Genomic DNA, 21,730 nt, shown 5'->3' on the forward strand with positions numbered 1-21,730 from the left:
TAAGGGTATTTTGGGTGTAGGTAGGAGATGAAGGCATTTTAGTCATTTACTTAAGCAATCAAGGGACGTGGAGTGGAGAACTGGAGATCGAAGCTGATGTGGCGCGCATGCACGAAACTCTGAAACTCTGTTCGCATTTTAAATGGGTAGTTGTAGAAGTTGATTGCAATTAATGTCTGAGAGGGTTGTTATTGTTCCCTCGAAGTGAACGAACTCATGGCTTTTTAAATTTATTTTCTATTTTTCCTATTTATTATTTCATATTTGATGAATCAAAACTTGAATCTTTAACAGTCCAAGAGACCTGTAACATTACATGGCGATCATCAATGAATTGGGTTGGTGTGGACACACTCTCCAACCCCGATTTCCTCCATATTTATCCTCTCTTCCTTCAACAGCTCTGAAAATAAGGCCCTTTTCTCTTCCCACGTAAGATCCTCCATTTATTTATTAATTCTTAGATGATTATTGACTTCTAATGATAAAATCACTAGATGGGTCGCTTTAATTTTTCTGTTTTTCGATTGGGTTTTAATTAATTTTAGTATAAATTATGTGGAGTTATAAGTTAGAAATCGAAATTTTCACATTAGTTGGAATGGTTGAATTAATGTAGCTGTTGAGATGAGAAACTGGATTTATAAATGCTTAAATGATTGGTGGCTTCTAATGATAAAGTTACTTGTTGGGTATTTTTCACTTTTCTATTCTTTGATTGAGATCTTTTTACTCTTATTTGGCTTAAAAATCAAAATTTTATATGTAGTCTGAATTATGAATTTTTTGAGGTAAGAAGCAGAACTGGAAATTTAGTTATCTCAGCAAATGTCTTAGATTCAACCACTTGAGGTTAAAAGCACGAATGGATAGAAAGTAGAAAGTAACTAGGAGGAAAGTAGCTTTGGAAGAAAGTAACTTTTAGAAAGTAGAAAGTAGTTTGCTTTTGCTTTTTAAAATATAAGGATTTTTACTTTTTAAAAGTTGTTTTTTAAAATGAATCCAAATAGACTTTATAACTTTCAAAAGTCAAAAAATTACTTTTTTGTGTGTATCCAAATGGGTTCTAAGTGTAGATGGTTTTTATTTTTATTTTTTATTTTTTATAGTGGAAAGTGATTTCTTTCCTTTTTATTTTTTAAATTTTGGGTGTTAATCATTCGTAAATGTTACCAAAACATGAACTGAAAATTGAAAAATTACCAAAATGGCACAATGTTCATTTTAATTCCAAATTTGGTAATTTAACGTTTTTGGAACAGAAATATTTTTGTTGAAGTGGGGAAAAATTCACTGTTTTATAAAGTAGAACTTTTTTTAAAAACTGTTTTATTGAAACTAAATCAGGGAAAGTAATTATTGTTTCATAGAACAGGAAAAAAAAATACTATTACAATTTTACTGTTATGGTAAAAAAACAAATTCCAAAAATGGTAATTTATCATTTTCGGAATTAAAATGAATAGTGTGCCATTTTGGTAATTTTTCAATTTTACTGTGCTATTGGTAATTCTCTCTATAGTTAAAAGCCTTGAATTCATAGAACACAGGCAATCCTGCTCAAAGTCCTCTTATCAACAAATTATTGTCTCTATCAACCAGAGACTTCAAATTGGGCTCTTGTCTCAAGCCTCAATTTATATGTAAAATGCAGTGCACACGATGTGCATCTTCCACACCATGGTAACATAAATTGTAGAGCATTGAGTTTGGTTTTCCATGAATGCTCATAATCCAAACAATGGCACACTAATATGCTCATACACTATTTACACTAAATGGCGAGTCATTTTAATCATTGGTGTTACATATGTTTTGAATTTATGGATTGTTTTCCATGACTGCTAGATGGACCCGTCTCATAATCCAAACAATGGCACACTAATATGTTCCTACGCTATTTATACTAAATGGAGTCTTTTCTTCTTCTTTTTTTGATTGGTATTGATGAGGCCAGTAACTCGTTGCTGGTGGGATTTGAACCCAGGTCTCTGGTATCATCACCCAAAGACTTTACCAACTAAGCTAGCTGGCCCCTGCACCAATGAGTCATGTTAATCGTTGGTGTTACATGTGTTTGACATTTATGGATGAAAAAGTCTCTGGTGAAGATTGTGTAACATTAAATTATTTCATAATTTTTAATTTTTCCATCTAGTTTATAGTTGGTCACATTCTATTTACTGAATTATTTCCACTCAATTCATAGTAAGAAGTTGTCGTCAACATTATTAGCTATGAATACATCTGGAGCTGTATCTTCAAAGGAAATGCCACAAGGCTTAGATGCAACTACTGAGGAAGAATATGTTTCCCAATCTAAATTACTTCAAGAATTTTCCAGCATACCTATTATTGACAAAGCATGGATTTTTAGATCCGAGAATGGTATGACCTTTCAATCTTTTATTGCTTATTTCTCTCACTTTCAGAATGGAAATTTTTATCTAATTCTACCATTCTTTATCATTTCTTTAAACTTTTTAACTTCAGGAAACGGTTCTCGGGCAATGTTTTCTATTAGCCAACCAAATCTCTTATCAAACAAGAAAAAGACATCTATTCTGTTCTCCAATATTTCAAATGAAAGTAACCATTCTGTAAACTTCCATTGGGCTCCATTTCCTGTTGAGATGACAAGTGTGTCTACAATTGTCCCTTCACCGTCGGGTTTGAAGATGCTTGTAGTTCGAAACCAGGAAAATGGGTCCCCAACGCGGTTTGAAATCTGGGATCAATCTCAATTGCAAAAAGAAATGCATATTTCAAAAGCTGTCCATGGATCAGTATATACAGATAGATGGTAATTTGCTAATGATATTCATCAACCTTTATGATACTTATTAATGATACATTGTGAGTGAGTTTGAGAAGCTATTTCGGTATCATAGGTTTGAGGGAATCTCTTGGAACTCCAATGAAACTCTCATTGCTTATGTTGCCGAGGAACCACCACCACCCAAGCCAGTATTCGATGGTTTGGGCTACCACAAAGGAGGTTCAACAGAGAAGAATTTTGGTAACTGGAAGGGTCAAGGAGATTGGGAGGATTGTGGTGAAACTTATGCAGGAAAAAGGCGACCCACACTATTTGTCCTCGATATTGTCAGGTCCAATTTCATCAATGCCCATTTGTCGTAATTTTTTTAATAAGGTTAGGAGACTTTTGTTTTGGATGGAAATGATTTCATTTGGATTTTTCTTTATTTACAGTGGAGATGTACGTGGTGTTGAAGGAATTTTGAAGTCCCTAATTGTTGGACAAGTTGTATGGGCACCTAGTCATAGGGGCTTGGATCAGTATTTGGTCTTTGTTGGGTGGTCATCAAACAGTGGCACAAATAAGGATGCAAGAAATCTTGGTATTAAATATTGTTACAATAGGCCATTTGCCTTACCTATCAAGAAAAAAAATATGCCATGTGCATTGTATGCAGTCAGGGCTCCTTTTCAGGAATCTGAAACCAAGTGGGTTCTTCCTTTGTAATAAATTATGTTACAGAAAATGGATCAGGTTTACAAATTTTTTTTCTTCTGATAATTTTTCTTATTTATGTTCCAGAGGTGATGCAGCTGAAGAATTAGCTTCAGTGGTTAATCTTACTCAAGACATAAGTAGTGCCCTCTTTCCTCGATTCAGGTACTTCGTTATAATTTACGTATTTGATATTTGGTTTCAAGTTTGTTCGTTATAATCTATGCTGAGTTTTACTCATAGTATTATTTTTCATGGTTTGGAGTTTTAAGTTGTAAGTTTTACTCATGAAATTTCTCAAGGCAAAATGAGGATCTCTGGAAAAATAAACTAGTGATGGCCCATAGACTTCAAATTATTAGTAAAACCATATCATTGGCTTTGTTTTTACTGACTTTGTCAACAAGTAAGTTTCTTCAACTGACATAGACTTAAATAGAGATCAAGACTTCAGATGATTGTTGTGTGTTTTTATCTGAAATTGCTGATCAGATCAGATGATTTTTTACAGCCCGGATGGAAAGTTCCTTGTGTTTTTATCTTTTCGAAGTAGTGTGGATACTGGGGCACATTCTGCTACAGATTCACTTCATAGAATTGATTGGCCCACCAATGGAAATCCATGCCCATCCACAAAAATTGTTGATGTGGTAATCTCTTTTTCTAACTTTTCTAGTTATTCTTACCTGTCAAATTATTCCATCTTCTTCAACTTCACTTTTTTATTTGTAAAAAAGCTAAACTTGATGAGTTCTTTAGAAACTATTGTTGAGTGTTGTGTTATCCGCCTCCCCTCCCGGGTGTCACGTGCTCATGTATCGTGCCCGACCCGTATCCCTCTTATATTCATAGTTGCACCTTCCCCATCAGATTGGTCTTTTGGGGTAAATGGTTGTCAACATGGTGTCAGAGTGCTAGGTTTGTTTAGGCCACGGGTTCGAGTCTCCTCGAAGGAATTTTCCACCCTTATAGGTGAGAGGGGGAGTGTTGAGTGTTGTTTTATCCGCCTCTACTCCCGGGCGTCATGTGTTCACGTATCGTGCCCATGACCCTCTTATATTCATAGTTGCGCCTTCCCCATCAAATCGGTCTTTTGGGGTAAATGGTTGTCAACAAATATGTTTCTTATAATTGATGCTGATGCGGAATGAAGTTCTAAATTTTCATATTAGTGGGAATTTGAATGCTGTCTAATCGCATCCTTATGTCGGATCCTCCAAAATTTCCACTAATGGAGCACACATCGTGATGGCAATGCTGTTGAGAATATATTAACAAATCTTAGCATGAACAATAACTCCTGGGAAGTCCTCTATAATTATTAATAAAATAACAAAATAAATTTTTATCTTAAATTCTTTATCAATATTTGGAGCATAATTTTTCCATATTTACGGCATGGTATGGACCACATGTAGGTCCCTATTGTGATGTGTGCTGAAGATGGTTGCTTTCCAGGACTTTATTGTTCAAGTTTACTTAGTAAACCATGGCTTTCCGATGGACATACATTAATTTTGTCTTCTTTCTGGGGTAGCACTCAAGTAATTCTATCTGTAAAAGTATTGAGGTAACAAGTACAGCTTTACAAATTATTTTGGATAGAATCATTATTAAAAACTCCATTTAATTGACAAGTAGGTGCATATTTTTTATACAGTGGGAACGTATCACGTGCCAGCCCTTCTGACTCAATTTCTTCATGGAACGTTCTTGCTTTAGACGGGGATAATATGCTCGCTGGTAAACTGAATGCTGGAGATCTCTTCTGTTGATACTATCAGATCAAACAGATGAATTTTTTAAACTAATTTTTTTTTTTTGGGTTTTTTCTACGGAAAGTGTCTAGCAGTCCTATAGACCCTCCTCAAGTCAAGTATGGATTCCCTTTTCAGAAGGAAACAATTGAAAATGTTGGATGGAGTTGGCTAGATGTGTCGAGTCCCATGTCAAGATCCTCTGATAAGGTCAACCATTTACTTTCTTTGATTTTATATGATATTTCTTTTAAATGTTAACTTTTTTTTTTTTTAATTTTTTAATTTTTGTTAACTATATTTCTTATTAACTGCCACAGGTTAGACCTTTGTTGTCATCCCATCAGTTTTGTATAATGAAGATCCCAGTTAGAAATTCTTCTGAAAACCTTACCAAAGGTACTGTACTGGAACTTACTTCTCAATCAAGATTCATTTGGAAAGAAATTAACAACATTTTCTACATATTTTCATCATCGATAAGGCTTGCTAAAGACATATGTTGTATTGATATTTGAATTTATTTCAGGTCCCAAAAAACCTTATGAAGCTATATTTGTATCATCTTCAAACTCTCAGAAGGCTGGTGCATGTGATCCATTAATTGTCTACCTTCATGGTGGACCTCATGCTGTCACGCTGACAAGCTTTTCGAAGTCCCTCGCATTCCTCTCTTCCTTAGGTTATAGCTTGCTCATGGTAAATTATAGGTGAGTCAAGGATTTACTCTCTTTTTCTTTATTAACTTGAATTGGATTAACTTTGACATCATTCAAAGTTTTGTGCCATTTTTGAATGTTTCACCAGAACATGTTGGTTTTGACCAAGACCGGAATAGAACATTCACTCCAAGACATCTAATATCTTGGAAATGTTTTGGAATTTTTCGGCTGAGACCATTTTATTTTCTTTTTCTCCTGACTGAAACCTTGCTTCGGAATGATAGTTTAAACCTTGTGCTTAGATATGAGAATGCAATCTACAGCTAGTGAGATAATAATCTCGAAGAATGCAAGTTTTGATATTCTAGAGTTGGAAAAATGATTGATAGAGTAAATATCTGGGCATCTCTAAAGCTCCTACTAATGAACTAATTGTTTCAGGGGTTCAGTGGGATTTGGAGAGGAGGCATTGCAATCCCTCCCAGGAAAAATTGGGTCACAGGTCCGATTCTTCATACTTAGTCCTTTAAAACTTTCATGATAGTATCCATAGTCCTTTAAATTTGTTCCTACATCGTTACATGAGCTCGATGGAATTGATTTTGAATTTTGTATGGGTAGTAATTTCATATGCTTAATATGGGCAGGATGTCAATGATGTACTTGCAGCTATAGACCATGTCGTTGAAATGAGGCTTGCAGACCCATCTAGAGTGGCCGTTCTTGGAGCTTCACATGGTGGTTTTTTGGCAACACACTTGATTGGCCAGGTATATTAGTGTTGTGAGAGTGTCACTTTTGGTGTTTATGTTTTGCTGATCAAATTCCTTTATCTCTCGTTCGTTTTGATTTTTAATCTAATCCATAAGACTTTGTTTTATTTTGATTGTTACAAACATATTATCTATTTCTTTTTTCGATAAATGTGGTTGGCAGGGGGGGGGGGGTATTAATTTGTATAAAAGAAAATAGGTACAAAATTTATTAGTCTCCAAGTGTAGTACATGGTTTTAAATCTCGTCCAAGTCCAAGACCGACTTGTCTGAGTTGTCTCAGTATCGTCCACCAACGAGACGAGTTGACAAGTCGTCTCCAAGACATGGTTTGTTCTAATTCTAAGGAATTTTTTAAAATCTCATCCTAGAGGACTCAAATAAATCGAGTATCTGGGTCTCGTTCATGGATGAGACGAGACGTCAAAACGAGTTTTAAAACCATCCCGGAAATTGTTATGATTTCTTGGTAAACACCGTGCACAAATGGCTATATACTCTATTTGATGTGTCCATCCCGGAGATCATTACAATTTGATACACTAAAGGATTCTTACTTGGTTTTCATTTTGCTGCAGGCACCAAACAGGTTTGTTGCAGCGGCTGTGAGAAATCCTGTTTGTAATCTTGGATTGATGGCTGACACATCTGATATCCCTGATTGGTGTTATGTGGGGGCCTATGGTAGTGAAGGAAAATCTCTACTTACAGAGGCACCTTCAGTAGAACACCTCCACCACTTTTACAAGAAGTCACCTATTTCACACATCTCGAAGGTTCAGTATAACATTTCTAACTTAGCCAAGTTGGCATCTTCATCTCTACATATATAGGCCCTGTATAACATAATTGTTGGTCCTTTTATTTTTAACAAGTAATTATAACTTAGATGATCAGATTGGTTGAAAATAGGATCTTGTGATTCTTTTCGGTGATTAACTTTGTTTTATTTGATGGTATCTACAGGTCAAAACACCGACCATTTTCCTTTTAAGTGCCAAGGATCTCCGTGTTCCATTTTCTAATGGGTTGCAAGTAAGTCATGCTTTTACTTTGTATTCGCGTTTGAAGTATTAGATACCTAGTATTTAGTGGGAAACCTGTTAAACCGCATTTGATAGACTCTATGGCTTGCTTGGGCGGAAATTGAAAATAGGTGAACTTATTTGTGTAGTTTTTGAAATTTGTGATTTTGATTCGTCATGATATGATTCTTTGAGTTCACTTTGACGGTTTTACAACTCTGCAGTATGCACGAGCGTTGAAGGAGAAAAGAATTGACACCAAAGTCATTGTATTTCCCAATGATTCCAATGCAATAGGCAGGTCAGCATTTTTTTTCTTGCCCATTTTTTCCATGTGATTTGCACGTATGAAGGGGTCATTTGGTGACAATTATTATGATCGCTTGGGTGACCAACATCAATTATGTTGGTTTATAATTGACTATTACAGCTTTTTCGTGTGTTTGGCAATCACATATGAATTATTTTAGAAACAGAAAGAACCTATTGACATATTGATAAAGATAAACCTCTCTCTCTCTCTCTAACACACACACACACACACACACACACACACACACACACACACAAGTTTCATCTTGATTCCCAAATAATGTCCAATCCCATAAAAATTCATCCAATCGCCATCGAAATGTTGCCTAGGATACGTATTTCTTTGTTGTCATGTTCTTGTAGGCGATAGTGGCAGGTTGTCGGGGACTTGGCGCAGAAGAGGCCCTTTTCTCTGGCCCCAACACCCTCTTTTCTTCGTCAAACCCCTCCATCCACCATTGTTGTTAAGGAGAGACATGTGGTGGTATTAGTGTGGGGTTGAAAATTGAATGGAAATGAGCGGGATCAGATTTTAATTTGTTTCTTAACATTTCTTCAAGATTCACTTATGCTATAATGGTTTTGGGTAGAATAAATTTCAGAAATATAATCAAATTAGAAATAATAAAATGAGGCTTGATCATTATCAATTTGTAAATATTACATTTCCATCATAATTTGATGCTTTGCGTTTGCTTGCAGGCCACAATCCGACTTTGAATGCTACCTTAACATTGGAGTGTGGTTTAAGAAGTATCTCAAATAGACAGGTGTTGTGATACCTTGCAGGCCACAATCTTTTTCTTGTGTATCCCGAGGCAAATGATCTACAGTTCTGTGATGAGGGTGTAGGGGGGGGGGGGGGTGTGTGTGTGTGTGTGTGTCAGAGAGGGGCGTTGTAATATCACAACTCTTTATATATATATAAGAAGCTATTGGTAAAATCAATGGTTAAGATTGATCTATATGTCAACACCTCATGGTGCAGGATTTTGTTGGATTGTCTAAAATCTTACACATTTTTCACTCTCAAGTTTCACCTTTTATAATATAACAATATAGAAATATATTACATTTATAGATATCCAATAATTTATAAGACGATAATTAGACTGCATATAGTTAATTATAGCTGAATGGACAATTTAGAAACAATTTGTTCACATATATTCGATATGTTCGTACATTGGCGGACAAAAGGTGGATGACGTGATTGACACGAGAATAGAATCATATAGACAAAGTAAGAATCAAGAGAATTTATGAACAATCCCAAGAGAATATTATTTTTTTGATATGGTTTTCGAGCATTTACATTGAAGATCGATAACATGACGAGAAAGGATCACTTTGGTAAAGGATCACTTTGGTAAAGAAGAAGCCACTATGTTGAAGAGATCAAAGGGTTGAGGATGATGTACTATGATAATAACAATAATGCTCAAGTGACCTCAAGATTGGACCACACATTGCACACTCTAACGTGAAAGTGCATGGGAACCATAGATGCTTTCCTCGAGATACAAGTGAAATAGCATCTATGGTTCTTATCCACTTTCACGTCAAGATGTGTGATATGAGGTCCAATCTTGAGGTCACTTGTGCACGACTCTAATAAAAAATAGAGCTAATGATGAGTCAAACGTAGGAAGAGCCAAGGGCGGAGCTGGTAAGGAGTCGGTGGGGGCAATTGCCCCCACTCAAGTTTTTTGGATTATATTAGATACCCTTGCATTTATCCATTAATGTGAGATACCCCTATATTTTCAACTAATTACATACCCATTTTGCCCCCACTACCTCACCTCCCTCATTTTTGTAAGAAAATCCTACCTCTGCCCTTGGGAAGAGTCGCTTCTTTATTGCTTGGTAGGGGGCTTCTATTCACCAATGTAGATTACAAGTGCTCTCAAACTATGCTATATAGTATATAATTTGTCCATACATCTCATTTGTACTTTTGCTTGTGGAGCCCACATGGACATCATGTTGGACAATATAATCCTCCGCTTAGGTTTTTTTATGATCTGATATGATAAACAAGTGTTCAAAAGAGATTATTAGAGATGCCCATCCACGTTTTCATAAATATTTGAGATATATCCTGTATTTTTTGAATGGAAGATACATCCCTTGTGCACGATCATCACTAAGAGACAATTATAAATGACTTAAGTGCCCTCATTTTCAAATCTTTAATTTTCTTTTCAAAAGAGTCATCTTCAACTTCTGGGGTATAATTTTTTATTTTCATCTTTACTCTCTATCTACTTCAATAACAAGATATCATTTTTGGGGAACTGAAGACCATGGATTTTTTGGATAGGAAACTTGAACATGATGTTTTGGAAGAAAAATATGTGCATTTGATCATAAGGCGAAGGTGAGGGCATTTAAGTCATAAATTTTTTTAGTTTTACAGTATAGACTGAGGTCAAGGGGTTAGGTCATCTGTTTGAAACACAGGGGTATCTCAAATACTCACCAAAATGTGGAGGGGTATCTCTAAAATACCCATTTTAAAAGAATAAAAAATAGTCCAGAAAACAAGGAATATGGCGTTTATCATCAATGGATCAGATTGGTGCGGACATTGGGTCCGTCCTCGCTTGCCTCCATTGTTGTCCTCTCTTCCTTCGACGGTTGTGAGAGTGAAACCATTTTCTCCTCCTATGTAAGAACTCTCTCTCTCTCTCTTTCACACACACGCGCGCACACACACACACACACATGCACACACGCGACTCCACTCTGGATTCATGAGTTCTTTGATGATTATCGACTTCTAATGATAAAATTACTGTATGGGTCTCTTTAATTTTTCTGTTTTTCGATTGGGTTTTAATTCTTTTTAGAAGTATGTGGACTTAGAAGTTAAAAGTCAAAATTTTTTACATGTAATTCGAATGGTTGAATTAATGTAGCTGTTGAGATGAGAAGCTGGATATATATACATGCTTAGGTGATCGGTTGCTTCTAATGATAACGTTTCTTGATGGGTCTCGTTCAGTATTCTTTGACTGAGTTTTAATGGAGTTTAATTATCTTTTTGGTTTTATGTGGAGTTAAAAATCAGATTTTTATATGAAGTATGAATTAATGTGTCTGTTGAGATAAGCAGCTGAGATGGAAATATAGTTATCTCAGGAACTGTCTTAGATTCAATCTATCAAGTGTATGGGACTGAAATAGACAAGATTAAGTGTAGATGAGTTACTGAATGGGGACAAGTAGCTCTGTGAATGTGATTTTTTGTTTAGTGGAAAGTAAAAAATTGTTTGATTTCTGTGAGTTTTGATGGAACTTTGGGTATCTGAGAAAGTGCATTTGATTCAAATTCAAACTCAACTCTATGGGATTGAACTAGACAAGATTGGGTTCAGATGGTTCTCTAAATGGGTAAAGGAAATGGTTTTGAAGATGGGAAAGGAAAATTATAAAGGCACCCCGGTTATTCATTAGGGTCACTCATGTACAAAGGGCAACCCCGTGTTTTTAGTTTCACGATTAAGACAACCCATTAGATGAAAGCAACCCAGTGTCTTCCTCATTTTGAATAGTTTGGATTCCCTCCATCCAACGAAGTCATCGCAATAGCCACTACCATCGGAGTTCCTTAAAAAATGCGGCTCTCTTCCTCCTTTTTGACACAATACAACTGTTGGAGCCCATTAATATCAATCGTCAGAGTTCCTATCGAGTGAGTTTTTATTTTATTTTGCATGAGTAGCACCACTACCACATTGAATACCATGAATAACACCACCATGTCAAGTTATGACGATGTGGAAAACATAAATGTCGATACTTACAATTTGACGTATATAAAAAATATCGACATGTCTATGTCGACATAGAATAAAAGAAGTTTTGTTTAGTGTCAACATTTACAATTGTTGGCATATTCAGAAAAATGTCAACATTTTCATGAATGTAAGTTTTTTGGAGAATTTTTTAACATAAAAAAATTAAATGAATACCTAGGCTATTGAAGAGTGTGGTTGGATAAGATTTTTCATCTTTTGGGATAAAATGTTTGAAGTTCCAACTCTATTTTCTTCCATCTTTTATCTTAAGTTAGGGTTTTCAACAAACAAATGGTAGAGAGAGGAGATGATGAAGAGTGATGAGGGAGATGAGAGAATCGTCGGAAGGAATAGGGTCTAGGATTGTCGGAGTACGTTATCGAAGTTGGCCTCAAATTTTTGGGCGGAAAAAATCAATCCACTTGGTTAAAAACTTGATGGGGAAGAATGTGGAAGATGAAAAAAATTTAGTGATGGGAAATTATAAGAACACCCAATGAATTTATAAGCAACCCAAATAATTAAAAAGTGTCGAATTTAACTTAAGTTTTACCACTATTAGAGCACCTCACGGGTTTTTACTTTTTACTGTTTTTTTTTTCTTTTCATCTTCCTCATCAAGTTTTTAACCAGGCTGTTCGATTTTTCCCTCTCAAAAATTTCCGGCCAAATACAACAACCCTAAACCCTATTCCTTTTGACGATTCTCTCCTGTCTCTCATCACTCGTCATTCTCTCCTCTCCGTACCATTTGTTTGTTGAAAACTGTAACCTAAGACAAAAAATGGAAGAAGATGGAGTTGGAACTTCAAACCTTTCACCCCAAAAGATGGAAAATCTCATCCAACCACACACCTCAATGATCCTACCACATTCTTCAATGGCACAGGTATTTATTTAATTTTTTTATGTTAAAAAATTATCCCAAAAGCTTACATTTATGAAAATGTTAACATTTTAATTGTTAACATTTTTCTAAATTTGTTGACAATTGTAAATGTCGACACTAAATTTTTTTTTTTTTGTTCTATGTTGACAAAAACATGTCGACTTTTTTTTATATATATCAAATTTTAAGTATCGACATTTACGTTTTCCACATTGTGGTAACTCAACATGGTGGTGGTGTTCGTGGTGCTCAACGTGGTGATGATGATACTCATGCAAAATAAAACGAAAACTTACTCGATAGGGACTCCAGCAATTGATATTGATGGACACCGACAGTTGCATTGCATCAAAAGGAGGAAGAGGACCGCATTTTTAAGGAACTCTGGCAGTGGTGGCTGTTCCTATGACTATGTTGGATGGAGGGAATCCAAACCATTCAACAGGAGGAAGAAGTTGGGTTGCTTTCATTTAATGGGTTGCCCTAATCGCGAAACCAAAAATACGGGGTTGCCCTTTGTACACGGGTGGCCCTAATGAATAACTGGGGTGCCTTTATAATTTTCTTTTGAAGATGTGTTTCTGTTTAGGAAAGTGTAAAAAATGTCTTTTTTTTAATGATATTTGCTTCTGGGCACCCTGAATTATTGCTCATTTAATTGAGAATTGGAATATAAATTTTATTTCTTTTAGTTAGTTTGTTTGTCACAATCTGTATTATGAAAATATAGTTAAAGCCTTGAATCCCTAGAACATAGCGATCCTTCTCAAACTCCTCTTATTGACAAGATTATCATCTGTCACCTGGAGACTTCAAATTGGGAGCCTACCCATGTCTTTAGTATCCATGATGTTCATCTTTTGTACCATGGTAACATTAATTGTTGAGTATTAAGTTTGATTTTTTGTGAATGTGATATGGGTCTGTCTCAGATTCCAAATGATGGCAAGCTAATATGCTCTTTCTTTATTTACACTAAAGGGCGATTCATGTTGATCATGCATTTTACATATGTTGTGATTTATGTCTCTCATGCAGATTGCGTAACATTAAAGTATTTCACAGTTTTTAATTTTTCCATCTAGTTTACAGTTGGTCACTTTCTATTTACCGAATCATTTCCACTCAATTCATAGTAAGAAGTTGTCAGCATTGTTAGCTATGGATGCATCTGGTGCTGTATCTTCAAAGGAACTGCCTCAAGGCTTAGATGCAACTACCGAGGAAGAATATGCTTCCCAATCTAAATTACTTCTAGAATTTTCCAACATATCCAGTATTGACAAAGCATGGATTTTTAAGTCTGAGAATGGTATGATCTTTCGATCTTTTGCTTATTTCTCCTTCACTTTCCAGATGGAATTTTTTTATCTAATTGTACAATTCTGCATCATTTATTTAATCATTTTTACTGCAGTAACTGGTTCTCGTGCAATGTTTTCTATTAGCCAACCGAGTCTCTTAGCAAACAAAAAGAGGAAATATATTCTGTCCTCCCATATTTCAAAGGAAAGTAATAATTCTGTAAACTTCCAGTGGGCTCCATTTCCTATTGAGATGACAGGTGTGTCTACAATTGTACCTTCACCGTCGGGTTTGAAGATGCTTGTAGTTCGAAATCAGGAAAATGGATCCCCAACGCAGTTTGAAATCTGGGATCAATATCAACTGCAAAAGGAAATACATATTCCAAATGCTGTCCATGGATCAGTATATATAGATGGATGGTAATTTCTAGTGATATTCATCAACTTTTATGGTTGACTTTTTTTTTCAATGAAAAATGTTTCTATACCTATTTATTTATCGCCACACGTTGTGACTTGTGAGCGTGTTTGAGGAGCTATTTTGATATCATAGGTTTGAGGGAATTTCTTGGAACTCCAATGAAACTCTCATTGCTTATATTGCCGAGGAGCCATCTCCATCCAAGCCTGTGTTTGATGTTTTGGGCTACAAGAAAGGAGGTTCAATGGAGAAGGATTGTGGTAACTGGAAAGGTCAAGGAGATTGGGAAGAGGATTGGGGTGAAACCTATGTTGGAAAAAGGCAACCTAAACTATTTGTCATCGATATTGTCAGGTCCAATTTCATCGATCACCCATTCATTTTAATGCTTTTAATAAGGTTAGGAGACTTTTTTTATGGATGGCAATAATTTTATTTGAACTTTTTTTCTTATTTACAGTGGAGATGTACGTGTTGTCGAAGGAATTTCCAAGTCTCTAAGTGTTGGGCAAGTTGTATGGGCACCAAGGGGCTTGCATCAGTATTTGGTCTTTGTCGGGTGGTCATCAAACAGTGGTCCAAAGCAGGATGCAAGAAAGCTTGGTATTAAATACTGTTACAATAGGCCATGTGCCTTGTATGCTGTCAGGGTTCCTTTTCATGAATCTGAAGCTGATAAACTTGAAATCAAGTGGGTTCTTTGTTTGAAATAAATTTTGTTCGTTGTTTTTCTTACCACCTTGCAACTGTTAGCTGATCATATGTTGTATATTTGTATTACAGAATACGAATCTGGTTTACAACCTTTTCTATTTTTCTGATAATTTGGTATACTTATTTATGTTGCAGAGGTGATGCAGCTGAAAATTTAGCTCCAATGGTTAATCTTACTCAAGGCATAAGCAGTGCCTTCTTTCCCCGATTCAGGTACTTCCTTATAATATATATATATATATATACCGTTCAAGGGCCAAACATTTTGCCAACGTGTTTCGTCCTACATGGGTTAGAAGTTTCGGAATGGACTGTTTTTTTGTGAGGATGATCTCTATGGTGAGGATATCATCGTCACAGAAAATTAGCCAATTCTGAAACTTCGAACCCCATCAAAAGTGGTTTACTAAAAATTGATGGTCCATGATTCTTCAACTTGTAAACTGGGGATAGAAGTTTCAGAATGTGCTGATTTTTTATGAGGATGACCTCCTCACCATAGAGATCATCCTCGCAAAAAATCAGCCCATTCCAAAACCTTTAACTCATATAGGATGAAATGTTTGGCCCTTGTAGGGGGAGAAGAGGGAGGGGAGGGAAAGGGGGGGGGGGGTGAGGAGTGTGTTTAACTGAACGAGACTTTCGTAGAAATCAAATTTAAACTTGTGGTCAGCTACATTCAGCCTTGAGAGGAGGGAGAGAGATACTTACAAGTTGAGATAGATCAAGTTTAACTGAACGAGACTTACATAGAAATCAAGTTTAAACTATTGTGGTCAGCTACATTCAGCCTTGAGAGAGGGAAAGAGATGCTTACAAGTTTTTATCTGAAATTGCTGATCAAATCACAGATGATTTTTACAGCCCAGATGGAAATTCCCTTGTGTTTTTATCTGCTAAAAGTAGTGTGGATACTGGAGCACATTCTGCTACCGATTCACTTCATAGAATTGATTGGCCCACCAATGGAAATCCATGTCCATCCACAAAAATTGTTGATGTGGTAAGCTCTTCTTCAAGCTTTTCTGGTTTCTTTAGAAAGAAAAAAAAATGTTTGGCAGATGCATGCCTATATAAATTGTGTTTTCTTTTGCATGTACTAATATCTTAAGGACTTAAATTTTCTTATGCACATATTATGCTATTGTAATTTTCTTTGAGAACTCAAAAATGAAAGTAAGTTATTCCAATTTCTAAATATAGGATGATGAATATGCACATTCTAGAACAGATTTCTTAGAATCTTTCCTGTTTCATCTTGGTAACATGATCCCATGGAACACATGTAGGTCCCTATTGTGATGTGTGCTGAAGATGGTTGCTTTCCAGGACTTTATTGTTCTGGTTTACTAAGTAAACCATGGCTTTCCGATGGACATACAATGATTTTGTCTTCCTACTGGGGCAGCACTCAAGTAATACTTTCCATAAACATATTGAGGTAACAAGTAACAGTTCTACGTGTTATTTTTTATAGGAGCATTATTAATGATTCCATTTAATTGACAAGTAGGTCCATATTTTCTATACAGTGGGAGTGTTTCACGTATCAGCCCTACTGACTCAAGTTCTTCATGGAATGTTCTTTCCCTAGACGGGGATAATATTATTACTGGTAAACTAAATGCCGACCTCTTCTGTAGATACTATAAGTTGAAAATATACATTTTAAAATATTTTTTCGTTTTGTTCTTTTTTTTTTTCTTTTTCTATGGAAAGTGTCTAGCAGTCCTATAGATCCTCCTCAAGTCAAGTATGGATTCTCGGTCCAGAAAGAGGCAATTGAAAATGTTGGATGGAGTTGGCTAGATGTGTCAAGTCCCATATCAAGATACCCTGAGAAGGTCAACCATACACGTTCTTGGATTTGATAAGCTATTTCTATTAAACTTTTACTGACTTTTTTCTTTTTTTCTTTTTTTTTAAATTCGTTAACCATATTTCTTATTAACTGCTACAGGTTAGATCTTTGTTGTCATCCCTTCAGTTTTGTATAGTGAAGATCCCAGTTAGCAATCCTTTTGAAAATCTTTCCGAAGGTACTGTACTGAAACTTACTTCTAGATCATGACTCCATTGGAAAGAATTTAATAGCGATGGTTATTTGGAAGCACGGTTGTCAGTTTGATAAAAAACAAGTGATAGAGATCAGTGAGGATGATAAAGGTCATTTCGGGAAGTAACTTGGGTTGCTTTCTCAGAACACCTTGGTCTTCCTATTGGAACCTGGGCTTCCTGTACTAGATTATTGGATCATGGAAAAAAAATGGTTTTCAATTTGTTTTTAAATTATCCTATCGTTGAAGAATGACACCAATGAGAACTGCCCTGTCTAGCTACGTTATTTACTGTCTTATGTAATGAATTTTGCCTTCAGTGGCAAACTGCATGGAAAAACTTCAAAGAGATTTCTCGTGGGATTCTACATGTACTAAAAAGGGCACCATTTGGTAGGCTCGGTGTATTGGGTATTAGGAACACAAGAGTGATGAGCAACTTGAAAAGTTCTTGTAGAGATTTAATGAGGAATAACATTTGGAACTTTTTTCTTTGCCTTGTTTTTGGCTGAAATTGAAAGTGTGTATGTCTTTCGGGGTGTTTGAGTGAGCCATTCAAGGCATGGGAATGAACTCCTTCATGTTATATATATTTTTTCCATTCTGCTACAGATTATGAGAGGAAAGAAATAGGAAACTATTTGAGGAAAAAGCAGAGCAATATTGGAAATTTTTAATTTTTTTTGGATTAATGATTGATTTGGTACTTGCATTATCAAAAAATTGGATTCCGTAATCATGAGTTGGAGGAAAGCAGAGAGGGTTATCCAAATTTGGAATGAATCAAATGAGGGATGGAGTTTTCAATTATGCTGGTAATGCTTTTAGTTCACTAGGCTGGATTGTTTTGTAATAATAAAGTTTAACCTCTTAAGCAAGGTTTAGACTAACCTTGAGACAATGGGAAACATCCAATTTTTTTTTAAACAAACCTAAAAATTCAGAGACAAACGTCATACACCTGCATTTTCTCAACAAATACTGTTTCTGGGAATGCAATGAGTTAGATTGTACATTTGTATTTAATGCTTAAAGGTACCACATACTATCTTGACTTGGTATTTAAGATTCCCAAATCAGATGCAAACTAGAAAGTTCAACTCTACCAATTTAAGTATCTGAATCAAAATTTTATAGGAGCCTCGATATTGATTCCTTTATCTGTTCAATTTATTTCAGGTGCCAAAAAACCTTATGAGGCTATATTTGTATCATCTTCAAACTCTCAGAGGACTGGTGCATGTGATCCACTAATTGTAATCCTTCACGGTGGACCACATTCTGTCTCGTTGACAAGCTTTTCAAAGTCCCATGCATTCCTCTCTTCATTAGGTTACAGCTTGCTTATGGTAAATTATAGGTGAGTTAAGGATTTACTTTCTTTTTCTTTTATTAGCCTCTATTGAACTAACTTTATATTGTTCTAGCCCCTCAAATTCCATTTAATCCACTAGCATCTATTTTTTCCCCCCTGAAATGTAAAATGCTTCTTCAGTGACTCACAACAATAATATTCTTGAGAATAGCAAGTTCTGGTATTGTAGAGTTGGCAAAGTGATTATACTAATGGAGTCATTTTTTTTAGAGGTTCATTGGGATTTGGAGAGGAGGCATTGCAATCCCTCCCCGGGAAAGTAGGGTCACAGGTGCGTATATTCAGAGTCTTGGATATTGTTTCTACATTCTTGGTCCTTTAAATTTCTCATGATAGTATCCATAGTCCTTAAATTTTTCCTGCATCACCGTTACATGAGCTCGATGGAATTGGTTTTGGATTTCGTATGGATAATAATTTTGTATGCTTAATGTGGGCAGGATGTCAATGATGTACTTGCAGCTATAGACCATGTCGTTGAGATGAAGCTTGCAGACCCATCTAGAGTAGCTGTTCTTGGAGGTTCACATGGTGGTTTTTTGACAACACACTTGATTGGTCAGGTATACATTATAGTGTTTTAAGAGAATCATTTGTGGTGTTTATGCTGAACTATTCAAATTCCTTATTTACTGTGATTTTAGTGTACTCCATATGATTTTCTTATATTTTGATCATAACAAACTCATAACATCTATTTCTTTTTTGATAAATAGTGAGATATATTTGCCACACCAACTTTTTCTAATGCCATCCCAATTCATATGTAAATCACCAAAGAATTGGCACACATCTTGGTGTGGCGTTAGCAAAAGTTGGTGCGGCAATCATCTATTGGTACATGGTCTGATCTGTTTACATGCTTCTTATTACCTTTAATAACAAGGTCATATTCTTTAATATTTTTTAAGAGTTCGAGGACTCACTTTATTTTATTAATGGGTTCTTCTTGGTTTTCATTTTGCTGTAGGCACCAAACAAGTTTGTCGCAGCAGCTGCGAGAAATCCTGTTTGTAACCTTGAATTGATGGTCGGTACATCCGATATCCCTGATTGGTGTTTTGTGGAGGCCTATGGTAGTGAAGGAAAATCTCACTTTACTGAGGCACCTTCAATGGAACACCTCCATCTCTTGTACAACAAGTCACCGATTTCACACATCTCAAAGGTACTTTATCACATTTCTAACTACCATTTGAAGTGGATTTTGTATTTGAAAGATCACATTATCAATTTAGTTTACCTAGCAATGTTTTACATCTCCATGTATAGGTCTGTTTTTACTCTCTATTTGTACGCTCACTTGTGAGCTCCATATGGATAAAATTTTGGACGATCCATCCATCGTATAGACATTCTCAACATGATGAATCATTGTCACCACTTAGAGCTATGACAAAGCTTTTGATCATGTTACAAGGCGAATCTAGCATCCAACATAATTTGTTTTTTTATTATTATTTATTTTAACTAGTAAATATCTTAGATAATCAGATTGATTGAAAAAGATTTTGTGATTCTAGATATTCTTTTTGGTGGTTAACCTACTTGGTTTTATTGGTATCTACAGGTGAAAACACCGACACTTTTCCTTTTGGGCGCCAAGGATCTTCGTGTTCCAGTTTCTAATGGATTGCAAGTAAGTCATGTTTTTTTTTTACTTTGCGTTGGCTTTGAAATTATTAAATTCCAAGTATTTAATGGGACACTTGTTACTTACCAAAAAAAAAAAAAAAATGGGACACTTGTTAAGCCACATTTGCTACAATTTGTGGCTTGCTTGTGGGAGAATTTAAATGGGTGAACTTTATTTGTGTGGTTTTGAAAATTTGTGATTTTGATGTGGCATGATATCATTCTTTGAGTTCATTTTAACGGTTTTGAAACTCTCTAGTATGCACGAGCGTTGAAGGAAAAAGGAGTTAACATCAAAATCATCGTATTTCCCGAAGATGTCCATGGAATTGACAGGTTTGTGTTTGTTTTCCCTGATCATTTTTTCTCTGTGATATGCTGCACATATGAAGGGGGCTGTTTGCTGAAAATTATTATAATCAATTGGGGGACCAATTTAAATTATGGGCCAAATAATTGATTATGATGGATTTTTTGGCAACCACACACACACACACACTTAATATCCCAACACACCTCTACCTTAATGTCCAATCACATAAGAATTCATCCAATCATCATCAAAATTTTGTCGATGTCTCTCTTCATCATCGTGTTCCTTTAAGCGGTAGTGGTCAATGGAGACTTGGCAAAGAGATCCTTTACATTGGCCCCACCCCTCTCTTTTCTGTCAAACCCTCACTCACCCATCCTTGTCAGAGAGAGAGATGTTGGGTGGCGAGAGTAGGGTGGACTTGAGAATTGAGAGGAAATGAAATGAAAAGAAAAGAAAAGAAAAGAAAAATGTTCCATTAACATTTCTTCAAGGTCATGGCTATGCTATTGTAAATATTACATTTCCATCATGGTTTGATGCTTCATTCATTCTTGCTTGCAGGCCACAATCTGACTTTGAAAGCTTCCTTAATATTGGAGTGTGGTTTAAGAAGTATGTCAAATGATCATGCGGCCTTACATGTATAAAATTAGAGCTGGAACTAATAACTTTAAAGGGTGTGTTACCTTGTCTCTGTGCCATCTGTGATATGGCAACGTGATTGTTTAGTATGACTTTTGGGAGATTATGGGAATTTCAAAACAATTTTATTCTTAAATAAAAGTATTTAATATGAGCTCTTGAGAGCATTCTAAAAGTTTTTTTGTTTTGTTTTTGGATGATCATCATCTTGGACTAGTCTAACCATTTAAATTGTTTTAAAAAAAAAAGTTTGAGACAGACAAAATTGTTTTAAAATTATATATAGGTAAATTTTTATATTTAAATAATTATACTTTTTTTCTTTTATAAAGATAGATTAGTAGATGTTCTGTTACAAAATCTTCTTTTTCATAAATTTAAATCATTCAACAAAAATAAATTATTTTACATCAAAATAACATGCACATGCAGTGGACGTTTCTCTCGCAATGACTATCTTAGATTCTTGGTTGCCTTTGAAACTGGGATGATTTGCACGAGTTGTCTGTTACATACCCCTGGCCAATTACTTAAACGTGTAGAACTAAATTAAACAATAAAGAA

At 35.5% G+C, this 21,730-nt stretch overlaps 2 protein-coding genes across 9 annotated transcripts; both read left to right on the forward strand.

Annotated features, from left to right (window-relative positions):
- Nucleotides 1-20: 20 nt before the first annotated feature.
- On the forward strand, nucleotides 21-9,056 carry LOC147402211 (acylamino-acid-releasing enzyme-like). Of its 5 annotated transcripts, none has more exons than XM_086443781.1 (19): nucleotides 21-146; nucleotides 295-432; nucleotides 2,210-2,388; nucleotides 2,494-2,803; nucleotides 2,892-3,110; nucleotides 3,214-3,468; nucleotides 3,563-3,640; nucleotides 3,987-4,125; nucleotides 4,894-5,045; nucleotides 5,136-5,218; nucleotides 5,318-5,442; nucleotides 5,553-5,631; nucleotides 5,762-5,942; nucleotides 6,336-6,396; nucleotides 6,542-6,664; nucleotides 7,246-7,443; nucleotides 7,634-7,702; nucleotides 7,917-7,993; nucleotides 8,707-9,055. In XM_086443781.1, exons 2-19 carry the CDS (start codon nucleotides 317-319, stop codon nucleotides 8,768-8,770), a joined length of 2,508 nt encoding a protein of 835 aa, XP_086299907.1. In that variant the 5' UTR covers nucleotides 21-146; nucleotides 295-316; the 3' UTR covers nucleotides 8,771-9,055. The 5 variants fall into 5 exon arrangements, with proteins under 5 accessions (XP_086299907.1, XP_086299906.1, XP_086299911.1 ...); XM_086443782.1 differs by lacking the exon at nucleotides 21-146 and adding an exon at nucleotides 1,988-2,105 and having other exon boundaries at nucleotides 286-432; nucleotides 8,707-9,056; XM_086443780.1 differs by lacking the exon at nucleotides 21-146 and having other exon boundaries at nucleotides 156-432.
- Nucleotides 9,057-10,524: 1,468 nt separating this feature from the next.
- Nucleotides 10,525-21,341, forward strand: LOC147402212 (acylamino-acid-releasing enzyme-like). Of its 4 annotated transcripts, none has more exons than XM_086443776.1 (18): nucleotides 10,525-10,678; nucleotides 13,785-14,011; nucleotides 14,117-14,426; nucleotides 14,560-14,781; nucleotides 14,888-15,118; nucleotides 15,277-15,354; nucleotides 16,006-16,144; nucleotides 16,431-16,582; nucleotides 16,674-16,756; nucleotides 16,861-16,985; nucleotides 17,102-17,180; nucleotides 18,378-18,558; nucleotides 18,784-18,844; nucleotides 19,014-19,136; nucleotides 19,544-19,741; nucleotides 20,144-20,212; nucleotides 20,468-20,544; nucleotides 21,086-21,341. In XM_086443776.1, the coding sequence occupies exons 1-18, from the start codon at nucleotides 10,560-10,562 to the stop codon at nucleotides 21,147-21,149; spliced, it is 2,538 nt and encodes an 845-aa protein (XP_086299902.1). In that variant the 5' UTR covers nucleotides 10,525-10,559; the 3' UTR covers nucleotides 21,150-21,341. The 4 variants fall into 4 exon arrangements, with proteins under 4 accessions (XP_086299902.1, XP_086299903.1, XP_086299905.1 ...); XM_086443777.1 differs by having other exon boundaries at nucleotides 13,836-14,011; XM_086443779.1 differs by having other exon boundaries at nucleotides 10,562-10,678; nucleotides 13,850-14,011.
- Nucleotides 21,342-21,730: the final 389 nt, after the last annotated feature.

The sequence above is a fragment of the Akebia trifoliata genome, chromosome 5 (genome assembly GCF_017979445.1).
Source record: "Akebia trifoliata isolate Shusen 1 chromosome 5, ASM1797944v1, whole genome shotgun sequence".
Taxonomy (NCBI): Eukaryota; Viridiplantae; Streptophyta; class Magnoliopsida; order Ranunculales; family Lardizabalaceae; genus Akebia; species Akebia trifoliata.